The 27537-nt window shown below is 42.0% G+C and overlaps 2 protein-coding genes across 4 annotated transcripts; one reads left to right on the top strand and one right to left on the bottom strand.

Moving 5' to 3' along the window:
- The first annotated feature begins 448 nt into the window (after nucleotides 1-448).
- PBK (PDZ binding kinase) lies at nucleotides 449-10257 on the top strand. 3 transcript variants are annotated; one of them, XM_054986146.1, is made up of 8 exons: nucleotides 449-536; nucleotides 1880-1951; nucleotides 2526-2622; nucleotides 3751-3893; nucleotides 4779-4948; nucleotides 7039-7168; nucleotides 8919-9101; nucleotides 9574-10257. In XM_054986146.1, the coding sequence occupies exons 2-8, from the start codon at nucleotides 1894-1896 to the stop codon at nucleotides 9762-9764; spliced, it is 972 nt and encodes a 323-aa protein (XP_054842121.1). In that variant the 5' UTR covers nucleotides 449-536; nucleotides 1880-1893; the 3' UTR covers nucleotides 9765-10257. The 3 variants fall into 3 exon arrangements, with proteins under 3 accessions (XP_054842121.1, XP_054842113.1, XP_054842128.1); XM_054986138.1 differs by having other exon boundaries at nucleotides 528-715; XM_054986153.1 differs by lacking the exon at nucleotides 449-536 and adding an exon at nucleotides 801-919.
- Nucleotides 10258-14293: 4036 nt separating this feature from the next.
- ESCO2 (establishment of sister chromatid cohesion N-acetyltransferase 2) lies at nucleotides 14294-27230 on the bottom strand. The gene is made up of 11 exons (XM_054987154.1): nucleotides 27171-27230; nucleotides 24101-24166; nucleotides 22534-23563; nucleotides 21623-21713; nucleotides 21382-21433; nucleotides 18683-18815; nucleotides 18354-18485; nucleotides 17896-17985; nucleotides 17324-17464; nucleotides 15641-15816; nucleotides 14294-14918 (listed from the first exon to the last, which is right to left on the bottom strand). The coding sequence occupies exons 2-11, from the start codon at nucleotides 24148-24150 to the stop codon at nucleotides 14786-14788; spliced, it is 2028 nt and encodes a 675-aa protein (XP_054843129.1). The 5' UTR covers nucleotides 24151-24166; nucleotides 27171-27230; the 3' UTR covers nucleotides 14294-14785.
- Between the last annotated feature and the right edge of the window lie 307 nt (nucleotides 27231-27537).

Here is a 27537-nt window from a genome sequence, read left to right as displayed (position 1 = left end):
TTTCTTGAGGCTTGGAGAATAAAAACCCAACCCGAGGGCTATAGGGTTCTGTTCCCCTGAAGGGTTAAGCTGTGTGACCTAAAAACTTCTTCACGTGGCGGGAAAAAAACAATGGACAGGATTCTGTTGTGGGGCTTGAAAGACTAACATTTTATTTCAGCACGCGCTTCCGTGGGATACAGCACTGAGCGCACCGAGCAGATGACTCTACTACCAGGCGAAGAGGAAGACGAGCATGCTGCCCCACATAAAACACACATTCTGACGCGGAGCCTTCCTCCCTCACCCCCGTCTCCTTCTAGACATCTCCCCCCACCCCCGTCCTGCTGATGGACCCGCCCCACAAATGTTTCCTCCCCCTCCCCTCCATTAAACCAGGCCCTTCTCTTTCTTTCTTTTACGCGGACCGCGATTCGACGCTCCCGCGTTCGAATTGTTTTGGACCTCGGCAGCCACCATTGCAGCTTTGAAGGGAGGGGGGAGAAGAGCGCGCGCCAAGATTCAAACGGCAACTGGACGATCCGGAAGGAATTTTGGTAGGATTGTCTGTTTTCATATTCTGTTTTTTTTTAACTCCTCCCGTCTCTCCCGAGATCTTTTCCTGCCCTGCAAAAACAGAACTGGAGTCCAGAAGGTGGGTACGGGGGACTACAAGGATCAGCTTCCCTGCTTTTTATTCCAAGGAAGTTTTCCCGCATTAAAGGACTTATTTAAGGTATGCTTCCTTCAATGAGAATACAAAGTGGTTCTTCCTTCCACAGATTTATCCTTGCAAAAACAGTCCTTGGGAGGTAGTTTAAGCTGAGAGAGCCAGACTGCCTCAAAGTCGTCCAGGGATCTTTCACGATCGATTAGGGATTTGAACCTGCGTCTCCCAGATCCTGGTCCCATAATTTTAATCACTACATCCTGTTGGCTGGTATGTCCTTTCTTTCCAGAGGATTCTGGGATGCTTCCTCGGGTCTTATGTGCACTCCTCTGTATAACTGCAGAGTAAAGGATCGGCAAGCTTCTTCCTAACCAGAGTTTAACTAATTTAGCAAAGATGTTTTCCACACGGGGACATGCTCGTGTAATTTTCGTGTTGCTGCTGCAGGTGTCAGTATGAGAAAGTTCCCTGCTGTTTCCCTGCCTCAGTCTGCGGGCAGCCCCTCCTGCATGCTTCCAGGGCTTTCAATTTTTTTAAAAAATCAATTGAATATTGTTCTGTTGATGTGTTATAACAATCCCTGTATTATGTTCCTGGCTTTCATTTTTAAAAAAATGCTGGTTCCTTTTGTTGCTGAGATATGCCCTTTCCCACTGAATGCGGTGATGAAACAAATTAAAAACCCAGCAACACTGAGCGCAGTCCAAAAACCCATGTGGAAAATATCAAAGGGAATCATGTGATTCTCAGTTACTCCTGTTGTGAATGGTCTCTGTACGTTTCTTGATGACATTTGTACTTTTGATAATTATATCTCACTGCAATTTCTGGGCACTAGACAGACAGACCACTTCCCTGCTCTTTAACCCTACTGTTTGCATAACCTTGTATGTCTGCTTAGTGAGGCCCTGTTTCATCCATTTGATGAAAGGCATTCTAGACCATAGAAACTTCTGCCAGAATAAAAATTTGTTAAATCTTTAAGGTTTTGCAAGATTTCTGTTTCTGTTTGCATTTGTTGAAATACTGATTTTTTTTTTGGCATTTATATCCCACCACTGTGTTCCATGAACTCTCAGTTTGTCTTATAGTGAGGAACATGAAGAACCAAAGGGCTTTTCCAGAACCTGGTGCTGGTGTATAGGATATTGGATCCCTTCCCAACAGCAAATGGTGCTATGCAAAGGAGTTATGATTGTCACAGTGCAACATTCTCTCTCTCTTCTGCAGGGTAATTCTTGGCAATGGAGGCAGAACCTATCTTCAAGACCCCCAGCAAACCAGCTGAAAGAAAGAAAGCAGGTGAGCCAGTATTTAGTCATACTTGTAGCGAGACCCTTTTTATCTTCTAAATGTTTCCTGCTAATAACACACCTTTCTTAGCAAAGACTGCCGTACATAGGGTGATTTGTGTGTCCCAGGTAGAATTTTGCTCCTTATACTTCAAACTAAGATTTGGATACATCCCAAGCCCTAGCATTGTGAGTTGAAACAGGAAGGAGCAATGCTATGAATCAAGCCTTCTGGGATTCCTTTTTCTGTGCTGCTGCATTTCTTTCACAGCATCAGGAACAAATATCTTAAAATGACATACTACTATTTCTCTTCTTGACGAAACTTGCTTGAGGAAAGGGGTGATAGTGCACAGTGAAGGATTCAAAAGTATTGTAAAGTTTCAGCATTTTATCAGGAGATCTTGGAAGTCTTTAACATTATTCCCCTGAAAACAGAAAGCTGTGGTATCCTGTTATCTTAAGTGAAGAACCCATAGAGTGGCTTACCAGGTGTCAGTAACTGATCATGGGTCAGATAAATTCATTCTTTCAGACTATGGAAATAAAAAAGGATCTCTTTCTGTCCTTTTTGTCCAATATAGGACCAGATTGTTCTCCATCTTTAATATCTATCCCAGCTTCTCCCTTCATGCAGAAGCTTGGTTATGGAACTGGAGTCAATGTTTATCTTATGAAAAGGTAAGAAAACACCTGTATGGTAAAGTTAGGAGTTGCTCACGGCTAGAGACAAATGATTTGAGTGAAACAGATTTATGTGGGATAACTTCAAAAAGGTGAGCACAGGGGAGAGAATAATTTGTTTTGCTTCTGGAGTCCGCATGCCAAATTTGGTACAGAAAGCAATATATTCCCCTAGTTCAAATTGGCTGGTGACACAGAACGTGGGAGTAGGTCAGGGCAGACTTTGACAAATTTTCTTTAGCTCTAGGACCCAGCTCAAGAATTCAAGTGTCAGTAATTTTTCAGCCTTTAGGATTTTGATGATATTCTAATTATTGCTACCACAAACCTAATGCTAGACTCTTCACAGTTTCTTGTAATTCTAATCAAGCTATGACAAAGTATTGTAGAGATAAGTTCATATGTGTGGAGGGGAGTAGCCCTAGTTGTCATCACAACAAAAGTTAACTTAATTTCCCTCCATTTCTCAAATTATTAGCTTTATTGCTTTAAACAGCTGCATTTAATTGAATATTGGAGCAAATAAGAAAGCAATTGGTTGAGAAATGAATTCATCCACCATCATGGAATGATGTAAAATTAATATATAACAATGCAATGACCAGAACTTCATGCACATGATTTTTGTCATACAACTAAATGAAAGAAACAAGTTTTGTACTTCCACTAAAGATTGCTAAGAGAGACTACAGTAAAATCACTGATGAAAATATTAGGTATCACAATGAAATTTCTAGACACCATACTGACTGGGTGCCTGGGATTTGTCAGTCCCATGTGTCTCTTCCTTAGTTGCTGTTGTGTGAATACGGTGATATGGTGCTCATTATCTGCTCTTACTCTATGCTCTGGCATGCTTGAATCTTAAATTGCCCAAGACGGGGGATCTTGGTAGATATCATGATACCTAACTACCTAAACAAGGTCGTTAAATGCATTCTGGGTTTGTTACTTTATGGTAGATTGAGGGTGGGTGGGGGGTAACAATTCCTTCCTGAGCTCTGTTATAGTAACGTAGACTCAGATTAAAATTGGTAATCTGATAGTTGAGTGAACTCTACCACTGATTCTACATGTGATCCTAGCAATCAAGTCCAATCTTTAACTGAGGCTGTATATTTTTAGATCTCCAAAAGGGATCTCTCATTCCCCCTGGGCTGTGAAGAAGATAAATCCTAAATGTGACTCCAATCAGCGAAACACATATCAGAAAAGACTAAATGAAGAAGCTAAGATTTTGAAAAATCTTCAGCACCCAAACATTGTGGGTAAGATGGAATGAGAAAAGGGGAGGGTAGCATCTTCATTCTGAGATTCCTAAGGCATCCTCTGTTTATCGGTAGACAAGCAGTGGCCAGCCCATACTGAAGTACAAGGGTAGTTTCTGAAATTTGCCAGTTTGGTGTACTGGTTAAGAGCAGTGGGACTCTAATCTGGAGAACCAGGTTTGATTCTCCACTCCTCCACTTATAGCCAGCTAGGTGACCTTAGGTCAGTCATAGCTCTCCCAGAGCTCTCTCAGCACCACCCACCTCACAGGGTGATTGTTGAGGAGATAATAACATATTTTGTAAACTGCTCTGAGTGGGCATTAAGTTGTTCTAAAGGGCAGTATATAAATCAAATGTTATTGCTATATTATTATTATTATTAATATTATATTTGCTGCTCTCCTGCCCTAATGAGTCTGTTCTCTAGGAAGAGCTTTGAGCCAAGAGGAAAGGTGGGGTAGAAATATTTTAAGAAACATAGCAGGGGTGGTACTTTAAGACTATTGCCTGTCAGGTTAAAATGTGTTCAAAGAGATTCATCTTTAAGTACAAAGAAGTGGAGCTGGAGATGTGGAGAGGTCTGTGGTGGTCTTAGTGGATATCAGTTTTGCAATGGGGGTGCAGTAAGAGCAAACAGCCCTTGCCAGCTTCTCCAACTGCAAAACAGGAATAAAGGGACCTACCACACAGAGTGGTGTTAGAAACTATGAAGTATATGTGCATGGGAAAATTCCATACAAAGGATTAAAAACTGGTCCTTTCCTACCATTTCAAATTCACTGAAGGTTTGAATTACTCTTTGGAGTGTAAACGTTGGGAGGCATTGGGCTGGATGTAGGCTTCCACGGCCCCTAAACAAATAGATTGTACCTGTGCTTGAAGGATATCGTGCATTTACTGAAGCCAAAGATGGGAGTATGTGCCTTGCCATGGAATATGGGGGAGAAAAATCTCTCAATGACCTAATAGAAGAGAGAAGAGCACAACACCTGGGGCCCTTTCCAGCTGCCACCATCCTCAAAGTTGCCTTGCACATGGCAAGAGGACTGAAGGTATGTGTCTGATCCTGGCTGTGGAATCTACTTGTGACTATAATCCTTTAGCAGATGCTGCAAACGTTGTAGTAGAGGGAACAAAGGTATGGCTGTCTTAATTACTCTTATTTGTGCTCAGATAGTGGAACCAGCCTTTGGGGTTTGTTCTCACGCTGTCACTTTTGAGATTCTAAAACAAATCCAGTAACTGTGTAATGAGTTCTTATCTGTGATCTTTACTAAGGGTCCCACTATTTAAGACTAAAGATTTATCTTTACTCTTGGATAGTTTTCAGCAATTAGTTAAGACCTGCAAAACAGACCTTGCTCTTTGAACGAATTTGCTTATCAGCACACAAAAAAATCCATAGGGTTCTTCTTGCAATACTTTCCCCCATCAAGAAACATAGAATCCTTCTAGAGTTTTTCTTTTTATTGAAATACACTCTAGTCTTTTTAAAGATGCAAGATATCAAAACATATATGATTATTAATATAAATCCTTCTAAGATGGAACACAGATAAGCAATAAGAATTAGGTTTACTAACATTTCCTAATTAATTGTGTTTAAAACAGAGTTTCTGTGAAATGCATTAAGATTACCATAGCAATGGTAAAATTCTCACCTAGATCCTCATGAGATTTCTTCCAGTCAAAATACTATTGTAGATTTTCTGGGCTGTAAGGCCGTGGTCTTGGCATTGTAGCTCCTGACGTTTTGCCAGCAGCTGTGACTGGCATCTTCAGAGGTGTAGCACCAAAGACAGAGATCTCTCAGTGTCAGTGTCAACGTCAGGAACTACAATGCCAAGACCACTGCCATACAGCCCGGAAAATCTACAACAACTAACGTTCTCCGGCCGTGAAAGCCTTCGACAATATATATTACCATTGGTACATTCTATGATTGGAGGACGTTGTTGTACAATATATTTTTAATATGTTATACAACCTAAAAAGAGCCCCATGGTGCAGAGTGGTAAGCTGCAGTACTGCAGCCCAAGCTCTGCTCACAACCTGAGTTTGATCCTGGTGGAAGCCTGGTTCAGGTAGCCAACTCGAGGTTGACTCAGCCCTCCATCCTTCCGAGGTTGGTAAAATGAGTACCCAGTTTCCTGGGGGTAAAGTGTAGATGACTGGGGAAGGCAAAGGCAAACCACCTTATAACAAAAAGTCTGCCAAGAAAACATTGTGATGCGACGTCGTCCCCCCCCCCCCCATGGGCCAGTAATGACTCAGTGCTTACCTTTACCTTAAAAATACAAGACAGTTAATACAAAGTGCAGAAGTTCACTTAGAATAAATGTGTATTGCTTTGTATGATGTGCTTTAATCTATATTACTGCAACAACTGGGGGGCTGCACATGACCACTAAAACATGCCAGTGCATGAAGCTTCACAAGGCAAATGACTGCCCAATTCATCACGCACTCACAAGTGCAAAGAGGAGAAGCAGCCTAGCACTTTGTTGGGGGGTGGAAAGAGCAGGAGGGGTCTATCCCAAAGGCTGAAAAAAGTTCCTTGAGCTGTTAAAAAAAAAAGAATTCTTTGGAATGAGTGTTATGGTTGGTGGAAGATATAGAAGGGCTCCTAGGATACAGAGCAACGGCCCAGAATCTGCTGAAAGGCATGACTTAGATGGCACTGTGTGTTACAATTACTGGGTTTACATTTACCTATTACACACTACTACATGCTATAAGGAGCCTGGAAGTGATTTGGTCCCTGTTTAGGGGGCTTAACAGTCCATGTTAAAATATAGGTGGGAGGAGACAGTGCTGAGACTAAAATGTGTAGAAGGGGGAAACCAGGTGGTGGCAGAGAAGAGGAAATAGGGAGGAGAGAGGTTTAGAAGCAAGGAGATGGAGGAGCGAAGATGGTATGGGCATAACATTGGAAGAAAGAACGGTGAGTCTTGCAGGAATGTTTTAAAGAGATTGGCAAGGGAAACAAGTGAGGGCTATTGTGTGAGTGAGCAAACTAGCTATCCGGCTTGTCCTCTGCTCTCGGATGCCTTCTGAACTGCCCTGTAATTCTTGTTGCCTTAAGCAAACTAACGAACCACTCCCTGAAATCTCATCCTGACCCCCTTCTTCTTTTCTTCAGTATCTACACAATGACAAAAAATTGCTTCATGGAGACATCAAATCTTCCAATGTTGTCATTAAAGGTGCCTTTGAATCAATAAAGATCTGTGACGTGGGAGTTTCATTGCCTCTGGATGAGAACATGACGGGTATGTTGAGCTGGTGGTAGTTCCTTTTTGGCGTATGGCATTCTCTTAGTAGCCACTCGTCAGCTCCTGTTTCTGTGATCTAGGAAGCATGTGGCCTTGGTGCTCAAGGGACCGTCCTGGTGGTGGTACCTGCTCATTGTCTGTTCTGGTAAAAAATAATGCATTTCTCTAAGAACTGCTTTGGCCAAGCTGGGGTCTCTTACACGCTCCATAACTGCATTCACAGTGGACAGCAGTGAATAAGAACTACAGTATTTACTCAAATGCAGTACTAGGTTTTTCACAAGTATGCCATAAAAAGAGGGGTCATCTTAACATTTCCATACAAGTTAAAAGTTGTGTCTAGTATTTGTACGTGTATATCATTTTAAAAGGATTTTCTTACATGAGGTTGTGAGGAAGGAAGAAAGGTGAGTCTAGCAGGAATGTTTCAAAGAGATGGGCAAGGGAAACCAGTGAGGGCTATTATCTGAGTGAGCAAACTAGCTGTCTGGAAGAGAGGAGAATGATGTTAGCTGCTTTGGGAGTTTCCCCATTTGGAAGAATATTCAGGGTTGTCTTTGGAGTAAATGTGGTAAACTGCAGAGTTGTCTAAGGATTAGGGTAAAGATAGTTCCCTGTGCAAGCACTGAGTCGTCGCATCACGACATTTTCTTGTCAGACCTTTTACAGGGTGGCTTGCCATTGCCTTCCCCAGTTATCTACACTCTACCCCCAGGAAACTGGGTACTCATTTTACCAACCTCGGAAGGATGGAAGGCTGAGTCACACTTGAGCCGGCTACCTGAACCAGGCTTCCGCTGGGATCGAACTCAGGTCCTGCGCAGAGCTTGGGCTGCAGTACTGCAGCTTACCACTCTGTGCCACGGGCCTGTCTAAGGATTAAGAAACCTGTTTTTCTGCTAAAATACTTGAACAACTTGTGGCTACATGGATGCCTAAAAGCTAAGTAGCCAAGAAGAAGCGTTCTCTTTAAAAGCTTAATTTTTCGGTATTGATCCATGAAGTTTCCTCGTTTGTCCTGTAGTTACCAAGACTTGAATGCATTATTGCTCAGTGGTGACATGTAAAAATAAAAGATACTTGCTTAAAACAAGAGGCAAAATTGCTGTACTCCAGAACCAAAAGGGAAGCTGAAGACTCAGTGTAGCTTAGCTATTCAAGATTTCTAGGAACCAGGGCTGGGGTGTCTGTCTGGCTGCCAATCCCCTTCCTTTCCCATTAAGCATCTTGAAAGTATAGGGAGAGATGGTGGCTTGAATATATGAGTGGAATCCTCTTGCTTCTGTTTTCTGGTCTTCCCAACTTCCTTTCTCACCAGTAGGAAAGGAAGGGGCAGCAGGATGAGGCTGTGAGGCTCTCCTTTCTCTCCTGCAAACCATGGTCTGTGCCCATGGATGATTTTAGGTGGATGGCTTATTTTTTTTAACCAAAGTACAAATTGTACCCCCTTATGTGGATTCTGTGCTGTATAAATTAAACAGGTGAAACAAAAGCCGTGTAGGGTACTGCATCCCACCTTTCCCCAAATGATGCTCACCCACCCTCCCTAAGCTCCTACGGTTTCATCAGCACATTTTCAAGCCTCAGTTGCTTGGGGAGGTGGGGTGTATGAGTATTGGGGTGATGGGAATGGAATTTAGTTCCTTACATGGCTTTTGGTGCATCTGTATAATTTATACTTTCACCCTTTTCCTTTGGGAGATGTATACTGGCTCCTGCATTTCATTTTGATGCTGTTTCCACACAGTGAGTGACCCAGAGGCCCACTACATTGGCACTGAGCCCTGGAAACCAAAGGAAGCTCTGGAGGAAGATGGCACCATCACCGACAAGGCTGATATCTTTGCATTTGGGCTGACTCTGTGGGAAATGATGACACTTTCCATACCTCATCTTACCCTTCCCGGAGATGACGAAGTATCAGATGAAGGTGTGCTTGACAGGGGTTCCTCTTGGTCCAACTGAGCGATGGCTTTCATAGCTCTTCTTCCTCGTTTGATGTAATTGGTTCAATAGAAAGTTAGTTTGTGTGTGGTCTGGGGTGGGGACAGACTCTAGTTCAGTCACTTTAGGTATGGAGCTCAGAAGAAACACATTGTTCCAGTAAAAGGGGGCCACGGTGGTAAATGAATTAATTGGAAAGGCAATTAAACTCTTAACAAATGCTTGTTAGCATTTAACATCATAACATTAGGGGCCCCCCAGATTTATAGTAAAAATGGCTCTCAAAGTAACTGTTTTGTAGCCTTCTAGAATTACGTGGTCTGTCTCTGTGCATGTTTGTATTCACTGTCTTTGCTGCATTATTTGGGATGAAATGTCAGAGACCATCTACTTACTCGGTCTTGTAACTGGCTTTGTAGGAAATGGCTCCCATTGACCTGATTTTAATGTTTTCTCAGATGCTTCTTTTGATGAAGACGACTTTGACGAATCTGCATACTATGAGGCTCTTGGGACAAGGCCTCTACTCAATGTGGAAGAGCTAGGCCCGCTGTATCAAAATGTCATCGAGCTGTTCTCTGTCTGCACCTTTGAGGATCCTAAGAAACGTCCCGCAGCTGCGCTCATTGTTGATTGCTTAGAAGCATAGGGATCCGCACAACAACCACCTTCTCTGTATTCCTGCACTGCTGTTGCAGTTTCTCATATTTTTCCTGACTTTTCTTTCGGCCACCATTGAAATGACTAGATGTTGGATGTATATAGTTACATGGGGAAACTGTGACGTAAATGCTCAGAAAATGGATGGTTCCCAGTGTAAAGATTTTATAGCCTTGAAAGATTGTTCCAAGTAGTTTCTCCAAGGATAGAAATACTTCGTTGAGTTGCTGATAAACCTCTGGAAGGTTCCATGTTGTATTGTTTCCCTTTTCCATCCCCCTCCCCCATTGTTTTGCAGTATTTTTTGTTAACTTAATTCTTTATACTCTTGTCTTATTTGTTGACCGAGGCTAGCTAAAACTAGTTGTAGGTCTTCACTAATGCAGTTTCTGAGGAAGTAATGTACTGTATGGCTTATTTACTACCCTGCACTAGTACTAGTTTTACCTGCTATTTTATGTAACAGTATAAAATAAAGGGCATCTTTTCAATCTGCTCACAGATGCAGGGCAACTTCTGTACATGGAAATAGGCACTGAGGAAGCATCACCTGCAAGTATCCTGGCTCAGGCCCTTCCCCTATAGTAAGAATAGAGTTCTCAGGCTTTGGGGTGAACAAAAATGAGATCTCTGGTAGGTTGTGCCACAGGAACGTGCCCAGCATGGCAAATCCCAGATCTTGGACCCAAGGTGATAGATATCTTATTCCATGGGTATACATATAGAGATGGCTAGCCTTGATATACTCTAGGGAGGCAGATGGGGAGGATAATTTTTATTGTCTGAGCAAGAGCACGGAGCAGTAGAAAAAAGAGGCAGTTTTCAAGTTAAGGGAAGTTCTAAGTCATTTATGGGAATAGTTAAATGACAGTATTCATAAAATTTATACCCTGCCTTTATCAGGGCTGATTTAAAACGTACATAAAAAAATTACATCGTAAAACCATAACCCCCCCCCCAACATAACTTCATTAAAACTAAGGATAAATTCTTGTATAAAAACAAAATATTGGGCAGGAAAGAATGATAACTGAGGGAATGTTAAACGACACAGACTTTTCCTGCTGATGGAAGATGGCAACAGAAGGGGCCAGATGAATCTTCACGGGGAGAGAATTCTGGTGCAATGACGGAGAAGGCCCTCCTGGGTTGCTACCTGCCTCATCTCACACGGCAGGGCCTTGGAAGATGACTGCAGTGGTCAAGGTAGGTTTGTGAGTAGATGATCCTTCAGGTATGCTGGTCCCAAGCCACCTAAGGCTTTAAAAGTCAACACCAGCACTTTGAATTGTATTTTGAACAGATTGTGGTCCAGTGTAGATAGGCTGAATCTGGATTATGGTCCCTACAACCTACTCCAGTCAACATCCTGGCTATAGCATTCTGCACCAATGTTTCCGAACACTTCCCAAAGGCAGCCCCATGTAAAGCTAATATGAATGTAACCAGGGCAAGGGGCCACATGAGAGATTTTTTTCTGCCCAGGAAAAGCTGCAGCTGGGCTAACCAGCTGAAGCTGGTAAAAGGCACTCCTGGCCATAACTGCCACCTGCTTATCCAGTACTAGGTCTGGGTCCAAGGGTATCCCCAAACTACTCCTTCAAGGGGAATGCAACCCTATGCAGAATGGGTGACACCTTAAATCCTGGGCATTTTTGTTTTGTTGGATTAAGCTTCAGTTAATTAGCCTACATTCACTCCAAAACTATCTCCAGGTACTGGTTCAGGGTTTCTACAGTTTCTCTGAGATTAGCTGGAAGCACAAAATTGAGCTGAGATATACTGGGAAAACCCAGCCCAAATCTCCAGATGTCTCCCAGAACTTTCATGTAGATGTTGAAGAGCATAAGAGACAATTTAAGAATACATTAATAATATTTAATTTTCAAAGCCCTAGTGCCCACTTAAATTATGCCAAAATGTAGCCAACCTGAGGCTATTTTAAGAAAAACTACCTTGGAGGAAAAAGCGTATCCATGTCCTCGGGGGGACATGGAATAAAGCCAATTTTATGCCCTCTTTTTCTGCTTGTGCCAGAAAATAAACTCAGGGTACTGACATCACTCAGAGAGATACTGATGGGGCAGATATTGTCTTGATTGATTTGGTTTCTGGGCATGTCTACAGTTTATCATGGCTTGGTAATGAGGCCTCAGAATAGCTCTTGCATATTAAAACAGCCTTCCTAGCTGTTCCCTGTGCAATCACATTTTATTGCTTGTAGCTTGATCATGATTCTACGGTTTGACATGAACTAGAGTCTTCCTGTATTTCTGCACATGGATCTGGGATCAAGAAGAGCTCTAACCTATGGCTCCTTATGGGGAGGAGATTTGGGGGTAAGTCTGCAGCTACCTGAAGCCATTTGCTAACTTTTACAGGTCCAAGTGGGCTGGTTAGTATGCTTATTAATCAAAAACAAACTAGACTGCCTTACCAATAACTGGCCAGAAACAAAAATATAGGTACTGAATAGGAAGCCACCAGAATGGGTCATTTGCAAAAGCAAATATGGCATTTCTGGAAAGATTGAAGAGACTGGTGCAAACACTGTCTTTAGAAATGTGCTGCTTTTTCATACCTATGAAAGCTCTCTCAGTATTGTCCTAGTTACTTGCTTTTCAATTAAGAGTTATTTCTAACTGACTCTGAGCAAAGCCGAGGCTTTGCAAGCATGATGAAGGGGCAGGGGGAGGAAGGATAGCTTTTATTAAGCTATAGAGCGGGATAGGATAGAAGAGACTATAGGATGTTGACTCATTTCCTATTACAGATGCTTACAGGGAAAAAGGGTAGTGTCAGAGAAGGCAAAAAGATGCTGGGTGCCAGTACAGAAAATGCAGCTCATTTCTTAGAGACAGTAATTGTTAGTCTGATATATATCCTGTCCCATCTGAGCTGTTGCCAGTTCATAATAAGGCTTTTATGTGATACTAAATGGGCATTATGTAATATACTCAGTAGCATTTAACGTAAAAGGTCATTCAAGAAACTGGCTTGCCTTTTCCATTATCAAAATCATTGCATAAAGGCAGCTTTCAACTTGCTTTTCTCACTGCAACCTAAACCCTTTCAAGGGAGAAGGGCAGATTTGCATGACAAGGCTGCTTTCACCTTTAAGTGGCATAAAGAAAGCACAGAACAGGATACAGCATAATCTATTCATGCCTGTTTTTGATACTCAAGCACCACCATTATGAAGAACTAAGCAGGAAATTCTTTGTGAACGTCTTAATTGCAAGACATTGTTCTTTGTAAACTGCAGCATTTGCAATTGCAAGCAATCTGCAATAATCATGCAGAAGGCACCTTCCTGGATACCTATCCAGTCTGTTTGCTCTTTTCTCTTGCATTGATTGTAAGGGCAAAACTGAAGTCTTGCTTAGGAGAGGCAATGGAAGATTATTGTAGTTAAGACCAGTGAAGCATTAGAGGTAGGGGATTAGGTTGAACCCCTCCCATCCAGTCAGCTAACAGCAGGGTCTTCCCTTAATACAACGAACCTTCCCTTTGTTTGAATCTCTTGTCTTGGATGGAGAAGGCCAAAACTATTTAATCTTCAATAACTATGATTACAATAATGATACTGAAAGTGCAGGGTGCCTCCAAAGATTACAAAAGTATTTGCATACTAAAGTCAAAAAGTCGTATACATTCAAAAGTCAGAACTGCAATCATAACGTGTTCACATCCAAGAATCCCAATAACCACTTACTGGGATTTTCTTCTTTATAATAACCACTGAGACTTGGAGTCAAGGTAAGTATTTCGATTGTGATATCGTCTTGCTTGCTCTTTCGTAGGTATAACTCCAACTGTCGGAAGTGGCCAGCGCCAATGCCATCTCCTGGGCCGGAGAATCCACTAGAACCCACAAGTCTCAGTAAGGGGGAAGAGTTCACAGCAGCCTAGAACCACTCAACAGGAACCACTCAACAATTCTGTTTCGATCCAGGTTTTTCAAGAGCGTTCTACAAGCAGTTATCTCCAACTCCAGTCACTCAGAATGCTTATGACTTCTCTTAATCCAAACAGACTCCCAGATACAGCAGACTGCTGTATCAGGAGAATTGGTAGCTTCCTGTTGAGTGGTTCTAGGAGGCACCCTGCACTTTTAAGTATCATTATTGTAATCGTAGTTATTGGAGATTAAATAGTTTTGGAATACATTTAATGCATGGCGCACTTTAAGAACGAACATATTTGTATCCGCAGTTGGTTTTTGTATTACCGAGCAGTTTACTCTGTGGTGCCCCTCCATTGTTGATTCTGGATGGAGAAGGCTGCCGTTAAGAAAATGAATCCCTCTGCAGCTTTTTCTTGCTCCAGTGCAAGCATGTAAGTAGCATGTAACTTCCTCTACTATGAATACATCTTGAAAGCACTACTAGGATATATGAAGGGAACTTTAGTTCTTTTCAGTAATTAAGGGCACAGAGCACTACCATGAAGAAATACAGCACAGGCTTATTCATAAACATTTATTTGAACAGATCTGATCAGCTCACAAAATTTAGTGCAAGAATTTCAGCGCTTTGTAGACACAGCCTGCACAGTCTCTACTCTCACATTAAATACTTCCAGTGATGCACATCCAACACCAGGCACAAAAACATAGCTCATTGGTCCATAGCAGCATAAAACTCACATATTATACCTTCTTTCCTGGAAAGCAGCTTCTACCGAGTTCCTCAGCCTAGAGCTCCTTTTGTTAGCGCAGAAGATTCTTAAATCCCACGCTTAAAAGCCCACCTTCAAGCAACCCACCAGAACATGATGGGAACACTACAGGCAGCAGATCTGGGTAGCTAACAAAGCCACAACCAGAGAGACTAAATATAGTATTAGTGACTATTCTCTTCTAAACAATCAACTTTAGAAGTTTTAATTTTAGAAGCAACAGAAACTTAATACCATTTTTCAATTAACACTGAACATCACCGCAGCTCAACTTACTGAAGAACAAGCAACTCTCATAATTCCATTGCAATATACTGAAGTTACACAGCCTTAATTAAGGAAATTATAAACAAGGAAGTTGGGAGTCTGGCAATATTTGGCTGCAAACAGCTTGCCATCTGGTGTGGGATCTGAGAAGGCGATTTCATTGATGCTTAGGCAAGAGCCAAATACAAATCTATGCCTAGAACAGAAAATAAAAATTGATTACCAATGCAGTACAAGTACCTTCATAACTATTTCCCTTTGCTGTCCTGTAAAATAAGCCAATAAAGTACCCATCTGTACAGAATGCCCTTCCCCTCATCTTTCCAGTGTGCATGCTTCTAGGATTAGGGGAAAATGGTTGTTTAAAATATTTCCAACCAGACTAGAACTTGTTGTACATATTTGTTAATTCTTTCTTACAATGGATGAATCATTTATGTAGGACATATTTGCAGGCAAAAATATGCACACAAGTACTGATCCATAGTTTTATGCAGATGTGCATATTCTCCCATTGAACTGGTTCATTTGGCTCCTATCAATGTGGATAAGAATCACCATGCAATAAATACATTGTTTAAAATAAGACTAGTAGAAACATACAAACCATGATGGCGACCATTCCGCTCATTAACAACTGGCTTACTTCTCTGGCTGGAATCCAACATTTCTATGCTCCCAAGAATCTGCTAGTGGGAGGGTAGCTGGCATACAAGCTCAAGGCTCTCTGTAACCTGCTACATGTAGAAGATGAACCAACTTCAGGTGTAAATGGCTATGTGCTTCCTTGTTATTCCTCATTTGACCCAAGGTAAAACTGGATATTCCAGGAAACATCACATAGCAAAGGGCTTGTGTTGAATTCTGGGCTTCAATTCATTCTTTTTCTATTGTAAGGGACCCACCATAGTTTCTTACCTGACCACATCCACCAAGCGTCTTGCAATGCCCTTTCTCCGCATTAGGCTAAACACCCAGATTCTGCTGACCCCACAGACCACTTTTTCTGGCTTTGTTGAGCAACACCAGGCACGATGATGTTCCAAGCTGTTCTTAGTAGGAGATTCTACAGGCTCAGAAAGCACTCGAAAAGCCTAGGGAAAACGTAGATAAGCTCACATGGGGATGGGAATGGGCAAACACCAACAAGCCTGCACCAAAAGGCAGTCTTATGGGACCGATGACAAAGTTTGTGGTTGCTGAAGCACATGTTACTTTGGGTGTTTTACTGTCTATCAAGAGCTGCAAAATCTCTTATTTGTTCATTGATGCTTTATGACAGGCTTTGTTATTTGGCACGTATTTATCTGGAATGCTCTGTTAACCAGCATCACTTAGAGGGGAAACTGCTCCTTCCTCCCAGCCACCATAACCCTGCACACCACCCCACTCTGGCCTCTCCAGCTGGCCAGTGTGATGGCTCTAGCTATTGTTGGGCTTCTGACAGCCAGCAATGCGGACTATCATCATGCTCTGTTGCCTCCAGCCCCCTTAGCCTGCCTCTGCTGGAGGGCTCCCCAGGCAGCTGGCCTGCTTGTTTCTTTCTGCATAAGACTGCACTGTGGTTCAGGGGGTGGTCCTACCAGGCATGGGGGCTTGTTGCCATGGCATTTCCAAGGGGATGAGGTCTGGTTGCTGTGGATTCCATTGGATAAGACAGAGCAATAAACTTGAATATTTGGCGCATTTGATTAGCTGGCAACATCCATTCCCCACAAATACTAGACGACAAAGTTTTTACTGTAATGAATTGTGTTAACAAGCTGCTCAAATCCCAGATCCAACATTCTACAATAAATCCATTATTCTTTAGGATGCCATGAGACTTTTTTGTGCAACAGAGTAATACAGCTACTTGTGTCATCAGCTAGAACCAATAATACCTGAGGAACAAGGCCACTTCACAAAAACTGCATCTCAGCATGACTATTCTAATCAAATGAACTGCCAGTTGAAAGATCCTGAAGACGGATTCAGTTTGAAGAATAGGCCAGCAGTGTGTGAACTTCCATTTTATTTGAAGCATTCTCTTTCCCCTATACACATTGTTTTCTTTGTCTAGGAAGAGTTAAGGATTAATTTCTAAAAGGGCTAGGTAATATACCTCTTACAATCAAATTGCATTTCCCTCTTGTCCCTAGGGAAGAAACATAGTACAACAGGCAGTCCATCTGTTTAGTAAATGACAGCTGACCACAACTGCTTAAGCAAGGGCCCAGAAATGTAGGGACAAAGCCCACAACCAATGCCCTCTGCTAACAAAGCTCTTTACAAGCTTACAAGGAAGCAAGGAGGATTTGCCAATCTTGGGAAAGGAGTATTTGTGTTGCTAAAGGTTTGAGAAGTTCTCAAAAACATCTTCTCTATACCTTTGGCAAACAGACATTCCTTGCTGCCCCAATACCTAGCTCCTGTTTTTGATGCAATAAAAGTTCCCAGCAAGATCTACTTTTTAACATTAAAGTTGATTGCTTGATAAAATGCAATGGATAAGAAGCTCAAATGTTTTGTATAGCCAGAAGCACCTCCAAAAATGAGTTCTTCCATCAAGGTTATACTTAGAATTAGCTTTCCACAGTCTTCACATTGCATGTTTCTCACCTGTCTGACTGGTTCAGCAATTAAACAGCCAACTATCTTGTTAACTGATACAAACAGGTACGTTTGAGTCTGGGTTGGACAGGCCAGAGCCACTTGCTTAAATCCAAGTTCATTATCGACTAGCTCCCGTACATCTTCTACCTATACAAGAAAAATGAGGCATGCTGAATTCAGTTACTGTACAAACCTTGTCAAGGTCACAAATGCAACATTTCTTGATAAAACAAGCTACAAGCTACTGTACCTTGTAGCAGTTAGCTATGGAACCAACAGGACATTCTTGACTGATCTTAAGCAACAGTCAAGATCTGCTGCAAACAATAAGCATTTGCCTTCTTGGTACTGTGTGGCTACAAAATTGTCCTTTATCATAATCATATTTTGCTTTAAATAAAAAATTTTCAAAAGTCAAATCAATTTAATTTAATAGCAGTCAAATAAAAAAAGCAAAACCTAGCAAAGAAAACCACTGAATTAGGAAGGTGAACAATTTTCCTTATTTATTTATTTTTTTTAAAAAACCCTTCATACAACTGGGATATATAACCTGAGAAGAAAACTCTAAAGTGTACCTTCTTGATGGCATATTTTGGATCACTCTGCCGGACCAAGATAATTTTCCCATCCCAGAATTCTGCAACTACACGTTCATTCTTCCAGCCCTGCCAAGAGGAGAGAAAATGAGGGGGAGAAAAATGTAGATTTCTAAAAACTTTGATCTTGAAACAAAATACGTCAGCATATTAAGAATATAATAAAGAAATGAACACACCACATCCCCTACTTCCCCCACCATTACGCTCTAATGGCAACCTGGAAAATGCCCAAGTGAAGTTTTATATGGGAATACACAAAACAACTCCATTGGAATGAATATTCGGAATGTTCAGTTGCCTGTCAGACAGCATTTCTGCTCAGTTCCCCAGCAATTGCTAATTACTATTTCATTTAACAAGGTTACTCCTGGATCTCTGTGGTCCAAAACAAGATTCAAGAAAAGGGACTGTGGCCAATCTAGCTTCTGTCTTACCACATATTTTATTCCCTCGAGGAACCTCTGGTGATACTGTCCATGCTGAGCTTCATCCTCTGGGTTGGCCACTGAGTAGACCATGCCACATGATTTGCAAACAGTGGCACCAAAATGTTTCTGACCAGCATCCTGTCAGGACATAGAATTTGACTGTCTTTTAGAATGGCATGGATAAATTGACATCTGGAAGGAGTTCTAAAATAGGGGTGCACAAAAACTACAAGAAAATTACTCCCTTCTAAAGGATTAAGTAGAAATCTTCTTTAAAGAACAAAACACTACAATATTCCTTGCAGCCAAACTGCTGCACATAGAAATATACTCACAATGACCATCTGATCTTTTAAGTCTTTGCTCAATTCTTTTGCCTTCTTGCTGGTTTTTAGTACGGCAGGAACCTTCTGCGCAACCGGAATGAACTCCACAAGTGAAGGCTGCTCATCTGAGAGAACTTGCGGCCTGGAATTATTTATTTAGGTGTCTCACCAACATGATTCTGTGGAGACTCAGGGACAATTCATCTTTCCTTTAACTATCCATTCTGCACAAAGGTCAGACCACATCGGTGGGTTGGTCCCCAACACAGAGCAATCAGTCCCCACACCCGGCCAGAAAATCATAACTAGATTGACTTGATTCACCTATTTACAGAAGTGAGCGTCAAGAGTTGCTCTGGCTCTTCATATCATTTGGAGCACTCTTTAAAGCATTAGTTTTGACATATATAACTCTAAAGTTTTATACCCGCAAGTTTCTACCCACTGGTGCATTCTCCTGCGCATCTTGTCCATTGTGAATTAATAAATGGATGATGCTTTTATCACACAGCTAGCCAGAACAACAATTTGCTCTATCTGCACAGGGGATTCCAAGAATTAGTCCAGGGCTTAGATATTGAAAGGATGACACTGAAATGTACAGAGCAAGAGATTTTGAGGGTTTTTTTTAAAAAAGATGCAAGTCCAAATGAATTCTTTAGATAGCTGATTTGTAAGTACATTGTGTCCCTTAAGTATTGTAGAATAAATATAAAATGCAATGAATTTAAAAAATTGTCCTTTATTGCAGAGATACTGAAGAAGCTTAAGTTTAATGGATCATGAACTGAGCTGAAGCCAGAGATGTTATCAAGAAAGAATGTACAGGACTATTCCTACAGCCAAAAGAAAAGAGAAGCCTCGATGGATGACTGATGAAAATTGCTAAAGACAGATTAGAAGCAGAAGCAAAAGTAAAAGGTAACAGAAACAGAACCAATTCTTAATGCAGCTTTTCAGCAATTTGCATGCAGAGACAGAGAGAACAATTATAATAACCACTTATTATATCATTATAACCACTTCTTATATCATCAGAGAATTTCAGAAGAAAATCAGCCTGTGTTTTATAGATTACAGCAAAGATTTAGACTGTGTGGATCATGAAAAGCTATAGATGGTGTTAAAAGAAATGAGTGTGCCACAATTTCTGATTGTGTTGATGTGCAACATGTACTTTGTACAAGAAGCTACTATTAGGACAGAACATGGGGAAACAGAATGGTTTCCAGTTGGCAAAGGTGTCAGACAAGGATGTAAATTATCCCCCTATCTGTTCAACCTCTATGCAGAGTATATCATAAGGAAAGCTGGATTACGTTGAGATGAAGGTGAACTGAAAATTGGTGGAAGGAACATTACATTCACAATCTGAGATATGCAGATGACACCATATTACAGACAGAAAATAGTGAAGACTTGAAATGACTACCGATGAAGGTTAAAGGAAGGTTAAAGTGCCAAAGCAGGTTACAGCTGAATATCAAGAAGACAAAAGTAATGGCTACTGGGAAATTACACAGTTTTACGATTGACAATAAAGAAACTGAAGTTGTGAAAGATTTTCTATTCCTTGGCTCGATCATCAACCAATAGGGAGCCTGCAACCAAGAAATCTGAAGCAGATGGAGGCTTGGAAGGGCAGCCATGAAGGAACTAGAAAAGACCCTTAAGGATAAGGAAGTGTCGCTGGGGACCAAATTCAAGGTAATTCATACTATAGTATATCCCATTGCTATGTATGGATGTGAAAGTTGGACAATGAAGAAAGCTGACAGAAAGAAAATTAATTCATCTGAAATGTGATGCTGGAGGAGAGTTTTATGGATATCATGGATGGTCAAAAAGACAAATAAGTGGGTTCCTGATCCAGCCAAGTTTGAAATTGCCCTAAAAGCTAAAATGACAATCTAACGCTATCTTTCTTTGGTCATATCATGAGAAGACAAGGCTCACTGGAGAAAGACAATAATACTAGGAAAAGCTGAAAGTAGTAGGAAAAGAGGAAGACCTAAAATGAGATGGCTTGACTTGATAAAGGAAGCCACATCCTCCAGCGTGCAAGACCTGAGCAAGGATGTTAACTATAGGATGCTTTGGAGGTTGTTAATTCATAGGGTTGCTGTTAGTCAGAAGTGAATTGACAGCATATGACACACTGAAGAAGCTAGAGTGTCATGTTTATTAGATCATGTCAAGTAACAGTAGATGACAGCCACACTGAAGCTATAAGCAAAGGGTGCCTTTGTGCTATGCGAGCACCTCCTACTTTAACAGCACAGACCCTTTCCCATAGTTATTATCCAAAGATCCTAGATATTGTACTAGCCTGGATGTTAACATTAATGCCAGGATCTAATGAGGCATTGCCTTGGAACCAGTGAACAAATCCCAGGGGTGGAAGGGGGAGCAGTCAAGCCCTTTTTGTACATAGAATTTATTAAGACTCTCTCCTTAAGAAGAAGTTTGTTAAATTACCATTTAAATTGTTATTTGTATTGGTTTTGTTAAGTCTCTAGTTGATGTTTATTCCAGGACCAATACAGGGACAATGGTGAAGTATAGTTTCCCTGCAGCCCCACTGCCACAGTAAGCCTTCCCACAACTTTACACCATATTTGTACTTAAACCTGAGAAGAAAAACTAGATGATAGAATGTGTCAATCCATGTTTTATTAGTTACGAAGAACAGAATAACATTGGCATACCTTTTTTGGTTGCTGGAAGGTGTAGCGAACAAAGGATTTGCCACAGAGGTTGCTGGAGAAGAAAAAAATTGAGATTTCAACCTTGTACTTCACTTGAGTGTATGCCCCCTACTGAATGCATGGACAATTCCTGGTAGTGCTTTCGCTTGGAAATGCTGAGAAATAGGGAAATATTTCATACCAAATTTGTATAACGCAATAGATGTGCAGAGGACTCCCACGTAGCTCCAACACCACTTACCCTCAGTCGTCTCAGCAGGGATCTTACTGGAAGAGGACTTCTCATGTTCATCCCTGTTTTTAAGTGGTCCTTCTGAGACCTCTTCAGAGACCTGTGACAGACAAACATTTTCTAAATAAAATAAAATTTTAGGTGATATAATTTCCAATTTAGACCCCAGGACATGGTACATGACTTGGCAAGATTGTTGAAGCTATGGCCCAGACCATTGCTGGAAGACTGCCTACATACCTTATATAAACCCTAAATAAAATTAAAAATTTCTAATACCTGTAACCAGTCTTGCCTTGTTGCTGTGTCCTTTCAAGCAAGGCAAAATACAGTTGGCACTATTCGAAAGCACAATTGTACAGTTATATTTGAAAATGCCGCAAGACTGAACCCCCACTATAACATACAACAGCACTGCCCAGGTTTCTCCAAAGATAACAACATTCGATTTAGACAAAGATGTGATAGTAGAAACGGAAAAGATTATTTTGGAGGACAGGAGTGGACTCGTGTTAATTTAAGGGTATGACATTAATCAAAGGAGTGTTTAAAGGTTTTTTCGGGACAAGGCAAAGCTTATAGCTCCCACTCTGGCCTAGCCTTGTCAAGAAAAACTAAGGCAAAACAAAACACACACTCCCCAAGCTCCTGGTTCTGCCCATTACAACACAGTTATGATCTGGCAGGGCTGCCAAGTAATTTTCAGCACCCTTGAGTTGCTGACATATGCTGGGAGCAGAGACTGCTAGAATATTGATGCTGCAAGTTACAATTTGTTCACGTATAGCACTTTGTAACGTTCCATACCCTTCCACAGAACAAAACTGTGCCCTTAGCAATGTGCATCACTACAGAAACAAAGAAGATGTGAACTTTAGTGTACACAAAACATATTGCTAGCATTCATAAATTTGATATACCTGGGTCTCCACAGCAATTCCTTTTTCATCTAGGGTGTTAGAGCAATCAGAACGAGAAGGCTGGAGGACCTTAGTTTTCTGTAATAGTTTTAGTTCATACACATCCTTCATATCTTGGCTAGTGTCATGGGGCAGTTTCCCACCATCCTCCATGTGGTCTTCTTTCTCCTGCTTTTGGGGCTTATATGTTTGGTTTCTTTTCCTGTCAACCTCAATTGCTTTGCTTTCAATGGACAAACGGAGTTCTGAATGGGGCTGGAGTCCGTCCTGCTTCTCCTTTGTCATGGACTTGCTGTCAGAGTGCAGGGATGATGGAGATGAAAGCTCTTTCTTAGAGCCAAAGGACCTCTTCTTCCCAGTGGTGAAGAATGCGGCACTTGCCTGGAGTTTCAGCACAGGTTTGAATTTCATGCTTAAGACTCTGAAAGGAGTTTCCATTTTCTTTTCAACAACACAATTAACATTCTCTTTCTGCTTCACAGGCTTTGGAGGGGCCACCACTGTTTTAGTCTTTTTGGTATTTCTTGACAAGGTCTTGGCTTGCCTCGAAGCAGCTGAATGCTTGGATGTTTTGGAGTTGGTATTCATGGCTGGCATTATTTGCACCTGTGCTGTCTGTGTCTTGTTGGCAATAGGTAGGTTGCCTTCATCTTTTCTTGGAGCAAGAGGAAGGATTTCATTTGCTAGCTTTCTCTCCAGTATATTTAGATATGGTTTCCCTTTGTTATAAAAGGAGCTGGAGGATACAATGGAACTGTGTGTGGCCCCAGATTTAGGGGATGTTCTCTGCTGGAACTCCCTCTGGATTTCCTCTGGCACAGTGGCTGTCTGCAGTGGAGAAGAATCAAACCTCTGTGATTTGGTTGACTTCTGGAGAAAGTGCTGGTTTTCTTTATCTTTAACTTGAAAGCCAGGAGTTTGCTTTGTTAGAGATGCAACACTGCAACCTGCAGACATCTGTACCATAGAAGACTCCTCAGTGAACTCTAGCATCAGTTTTTTCACTGGATTCCCATATACTATCTGCAAGCTACAAAAAGTAAAGTTACGTTAATATTTCTTCCTACATATTTCAGTATAAATTTAGCTATTTTGGCACTGTTTCATCTCAAAAGTGACTTAATGTCACTTCAGAAGTCATAGGCAATTAACTTTCTTTGTAAATACAAAACTATAATGAAGGGTGCTGCTGCTCCCTCTTTTAGACTCGATTTGACCAAATATAATGCCTTACGACATCAGTCTCAGTCATCTTACCACTGTCCCTCGAAACAGGGAACAGATCAATGATGACTCTGTATGTGTTCATTTTGGAATTTGTACAGTGAAGAACTAAAGATGCGTGGGAAAGAACCTGTCAATCACACAGTATCAGTTATAAAACCATCAACAAACAAGCCAGCTGCTTTTAAAAGTATTCATTCTGTTTTGTAATATTATAAAATGAACAGGAAGAAGTCCATATATATATAAATGGCTTTATTTATCTTTGCCAGCTGTTATATATAGCAGACTTAGGCGTAAGACATCATCCTACAATTCTAGAAATGTGTAACATGAGCCTTACCAATCAGAAGTAGAACTGTATTTTCTTTTTCTTGGAGTAACGGTTGCCATGTCTTCAGTAAAGTGCCTAGAAATTAGAAACATTTACAGGTAGTTTTTCTGCCTACAGCTCTGAAGTTAAAAAGTCTGTATAGCTTGCCCATTTTTCTTATCATGAATAGCCTTACGGCACATGGGGTTGGGGGTTCTTTTCTTCACCTCTCTTGCCTTCTGGCTGAGTTACTATAGCAACCCAAAATGTTGCCTAATCTCTCGCAAAATGTCCTTATAAGACTTCAGTTGCTACATTGGGTTATTGTAGGAAACCCATATGCCAAGGCGCATGGCTCCCACTGAGCTGTGTGGCCTGTTTGTACAGTGCAGTATAGTATGCCAAGCATTAAGCATCTCACCTGACCCTTGAACAAGGGCACTGTATTGTGAGCTGGAGGCCTTGGCAACCAGCTGGATTTTCTAAGGCTTCCCAAAATGCAGCCTTATTGGTCTGCAATGCATTTTTACCCCAGTTTGGGGGCTGGGGGAGGTGCATTTTCTGCACATCTGAGGGCAGATAGAGTGATTCTTTGCATAAATGTATGCTATGAAACCCTTTACCACATACAGTCCTTACTTATAGTGGATCTATGCCTATATGACTTCATGTGGATCATACATGGTGATAAAAGGGGGCACAATTCCCTCCCCCATGCAAATTAAGTGAGATTTTGTTCCCTCACCCTGATCTACAGATTATATACAGGACCTGCTCTTCTACATGCAAATCCAACCTAATACATATACCATTTATTTACTTTATTTATACCCCACCTTTCTCCCCAATAGGGATCCAAAGCTATTTACATCATTATCTCCTCCTCCACTGTATCGTCACAACAAACCTGTGAGGCAGGTGAGTTGGGACTCCAGGTATGGAGTGAGTCTGGGTGTTTGGCTAGGAGCTGAGAGTCTAGCACTGTGACCTAGCTCAGGACTGGGCAAGCTTCTAACACTACGTTTTACTGTAGAAGAAGCAAGTGCAGCTCTTCAGTCCATATTAGGTTTGTAGCAAGATCCAGCTGTAGTAGGTGCAACCTAAACATCCTTTCTTGTCCACACATTGTGTTAACTTGACAGTTCTCAACTTAAACTATTTTTGTCAGGCACCTTAGTCCTTTGGGTTGAAAGGTCAGAGGGTATAAATTTTCTGAATAAAAGGACTCTCTGCCTCTTCCACTCCGTATGCCACAGTGAGACCCAGTATGATATAGTGGTTACAGCATCAAACTAGGATCTGGGAGACCCAGGTCCGAATCCCTGCTCTGCCATGGAAGCTCATTAGGTCGGCATTTCCCTGCCTGTGGGTCAGGAGTGCGCAGCCTCTGGAAGTGGGTCACAAGCTAGCAATCCCTAATGGTGGCTCCTGCCCTTTATACCCTTCTCTTTCTCTCCTTCTTTCCAGCTTCTCACATTCTTACCCCTCCCCCCCTTGCTACAATAATGAGGGGGGAAAGTTGTCTGGCAACCAGCGACTTCATGATAGTAGGTGGAGGGAGGGAGGGGAAGGCTGGAGAGCAGGTGGGAGCTGTTCAGCACATACACAAGTGAGAAAGAGGTGTATATGAGCCTAGGCTCTGTCTTCGCACTGCTTCTTTAGCAGCCCAACCTTTTGTCCATCCCCCTGAAGTGCCTTACTAGCCTCTACCTGCTGTGGGAGTTGTAGTGCACTGATCCACTTGACACCCAGCTCTTTGCCAACATCTGCCATCTTCCTGTATCACCTCAACCCTGCTCCCCGCCTCACTCCTTCTCAAGCTCCTAGGCCCGCCCAAGATGGGTCACTATATTTGTATGGGGTATTTACAAATATACAAGCAAAGCATAAGGGCAGACAAAGAGGTATGCCTGCAAAGGAACAGATCCACAAGCCCTGCAACCCCCTTCCAGCCAACCCAAAGTCCTCTTTTCTAAACTGTTAGATGGCTTTTTCCTCACACATAATCACTTGCCCTGGTAAACTTACATTTCCAACACAGGAGACCATCGCCTAATAACCAGCTCCCATGGAGGAAACACCCACAGCTGGTTAAATTGAAATAAACACCATGGTCTGAGAAAAGCCTTGAGAAGCAAACGAAGTATTCAAGCAATTTATTTAGCCCACTGTCAGTTCCCCTTCATCTCCTGCAACTTGGAGCAATGCAATCCTAGGTCTGGGGAAAGCCTCGGCTCTAAAGCAAATCAATAGTCACAGGCCCATTTACAGTAATCCCTTTTAATTTACTGCCCAAGAACCCTTAAAAGTTAGTAGGACTGGCTGCCAGTTTAAAAAAACACGGAAACAAGCATCTTCAAGGCTGCAGGAGACGGGGGTGTCTGAGACCGGGCCATGCTTACATACTTCTTTCCCGTAGAAAGCTATTAAGTTCGGGAAATGGAGTTCGGCCAAGCCTTAATAATAATAACAACATTCGATTTATATAACGCCCTTCAGGACAACTTAATGCCTACTCAGAGAGGTTTACAAATTATGTCATTATCTCCACAACAATAATCACCCTGTGAGGTGGGTGGGGCTGAGAGAGCTCTGAGAGAGCTGTGACAAGCCCAAGATCACCCAGCTGGCTTCAAGCGGAGGAGTGGGGAATCAAACCCGGCTCTCCAGATTGGAGTCCCGCGCTCTTAACCACTACACCAAACTGGTTCTTTCTAATTTGCTATATTTCTATGTACAAGGAGGCACCTTTGGGTTTCTTCCTGCCGCCTTCTAAGTTTGCGAAAAGGGATCTCGACCCTGACTGGTTAATTAACTTAGGGTTACAGGCTCCAGATCGGGAAATTCTTGGGAGATTTTGGGGGTGGAACCTTAGCGAAGTATAATGCCCTAGAGTCCACCCTCCAAAGCAGCTATTATCTCCTGAAGAACTGATCTCTGTGCCGAGAGATCACCAGTTACCATCTGGAGGTTGGCAACCCTGAGTCAAGCTTCCAGTTTTTCCCTCATCCGTGTCATGAAACCAAATAAGCTCCACGCTGCCGTCCTCCCGCTTCTCCTCAGTAGATACCCCGCCATCCTTCTCCCTTCCCGTCATTACCTCAAAGAGAAAAAGAAGCCGCGAAACCTCCTTCCTTCGCGCCAACCACCTCAGTCTTCTCGCACCTTTCAAACCCCCGCCGTGCGCGCGAGACGCCTCGCCTGCTCCTATTGGTCGAAACTATGGTTAAGTCAGGAGGGTTTCAACCACTATTGGCTGCGTTAATACGTCGCGTTAGTCTCCTTACTCAAATGGAAGAAAAAGAAGCCCCGCCTTAACGAACTTCTGATCAATAGAAAATTCCGGTTCAATGTCACAAAGGCTGCTCAACCAAAGAAATCATAAGAGACTTCGATCAAGCGTGCTGACTGGTCCGGCTCTTCCTGTAGAATTCGAAAAGGCGGGAAGAGAAGATCGAGTTGCTTAA

Source organism: Eublepharis macularius, chromosome 1 (assembly GCF_028583425.1).
Source record: "Eublepharis macularius isolate TG4126 chromosome 1, MPM_Emac_v1.0, whole genome shotgun sequence".
NCBI classification, from domain to species: Eukaryota; Metazoa; Chordata; class Lepidosauria; order Squamata; family Eublepharidae; genus Eublepharis; species Eublepharis macularius.
This window is presented reverse-complemented; position numbering and strand designations above follow the sequence as displayed.

Excerpts from the sequence above, each read along its gene's own strand:
- ESCO2 (XM_054987154.1), bottom strand. The coding sequence starts at position 24,150 with ATGGCAACCGTTACTCCAAGAAAAAGAAAATACAGTTCTACTTCTGAT. Across the intron at positions 21,714-22,533 it reads GAATTGCTGTGGAGACCCAG|GTCTCTGAAGAGGTCTCAGA; the intron begins GTATATCAAATT and ends TGTCTGTCACAG. Across the intron at positions 14,919-15,640 it reads CGCTTGGTGGATGTGGTCAG|GCATAGATTTGTATTTGGCT; the intron begins GTAAGAAACTAT and ends TTTCTGTTCTAG.
- PBK (XM_054986146.1), top strand. The coding sequence starts at position 1,894 with ATGGAGGCAGAACCTATCTTCAAGACCCCCAGCAAACCAGCTGAAAGA. Across the intron at positions 2,623-3,750 it reads AATGTTTATCTTATGAAAAG|ATCTCCAAAAGGGATCTCTC; the intron begins GTAAGAAAACAC and ends GTATATTTTTAG. Across the intron at positions 4,949-7,038 it reads ACATGGCAAGAGGACTGAAG|TATCTACACAATGACAAAAA; the intron begins GTATGTGTCTGA and ends TCTTTTCTTCAG.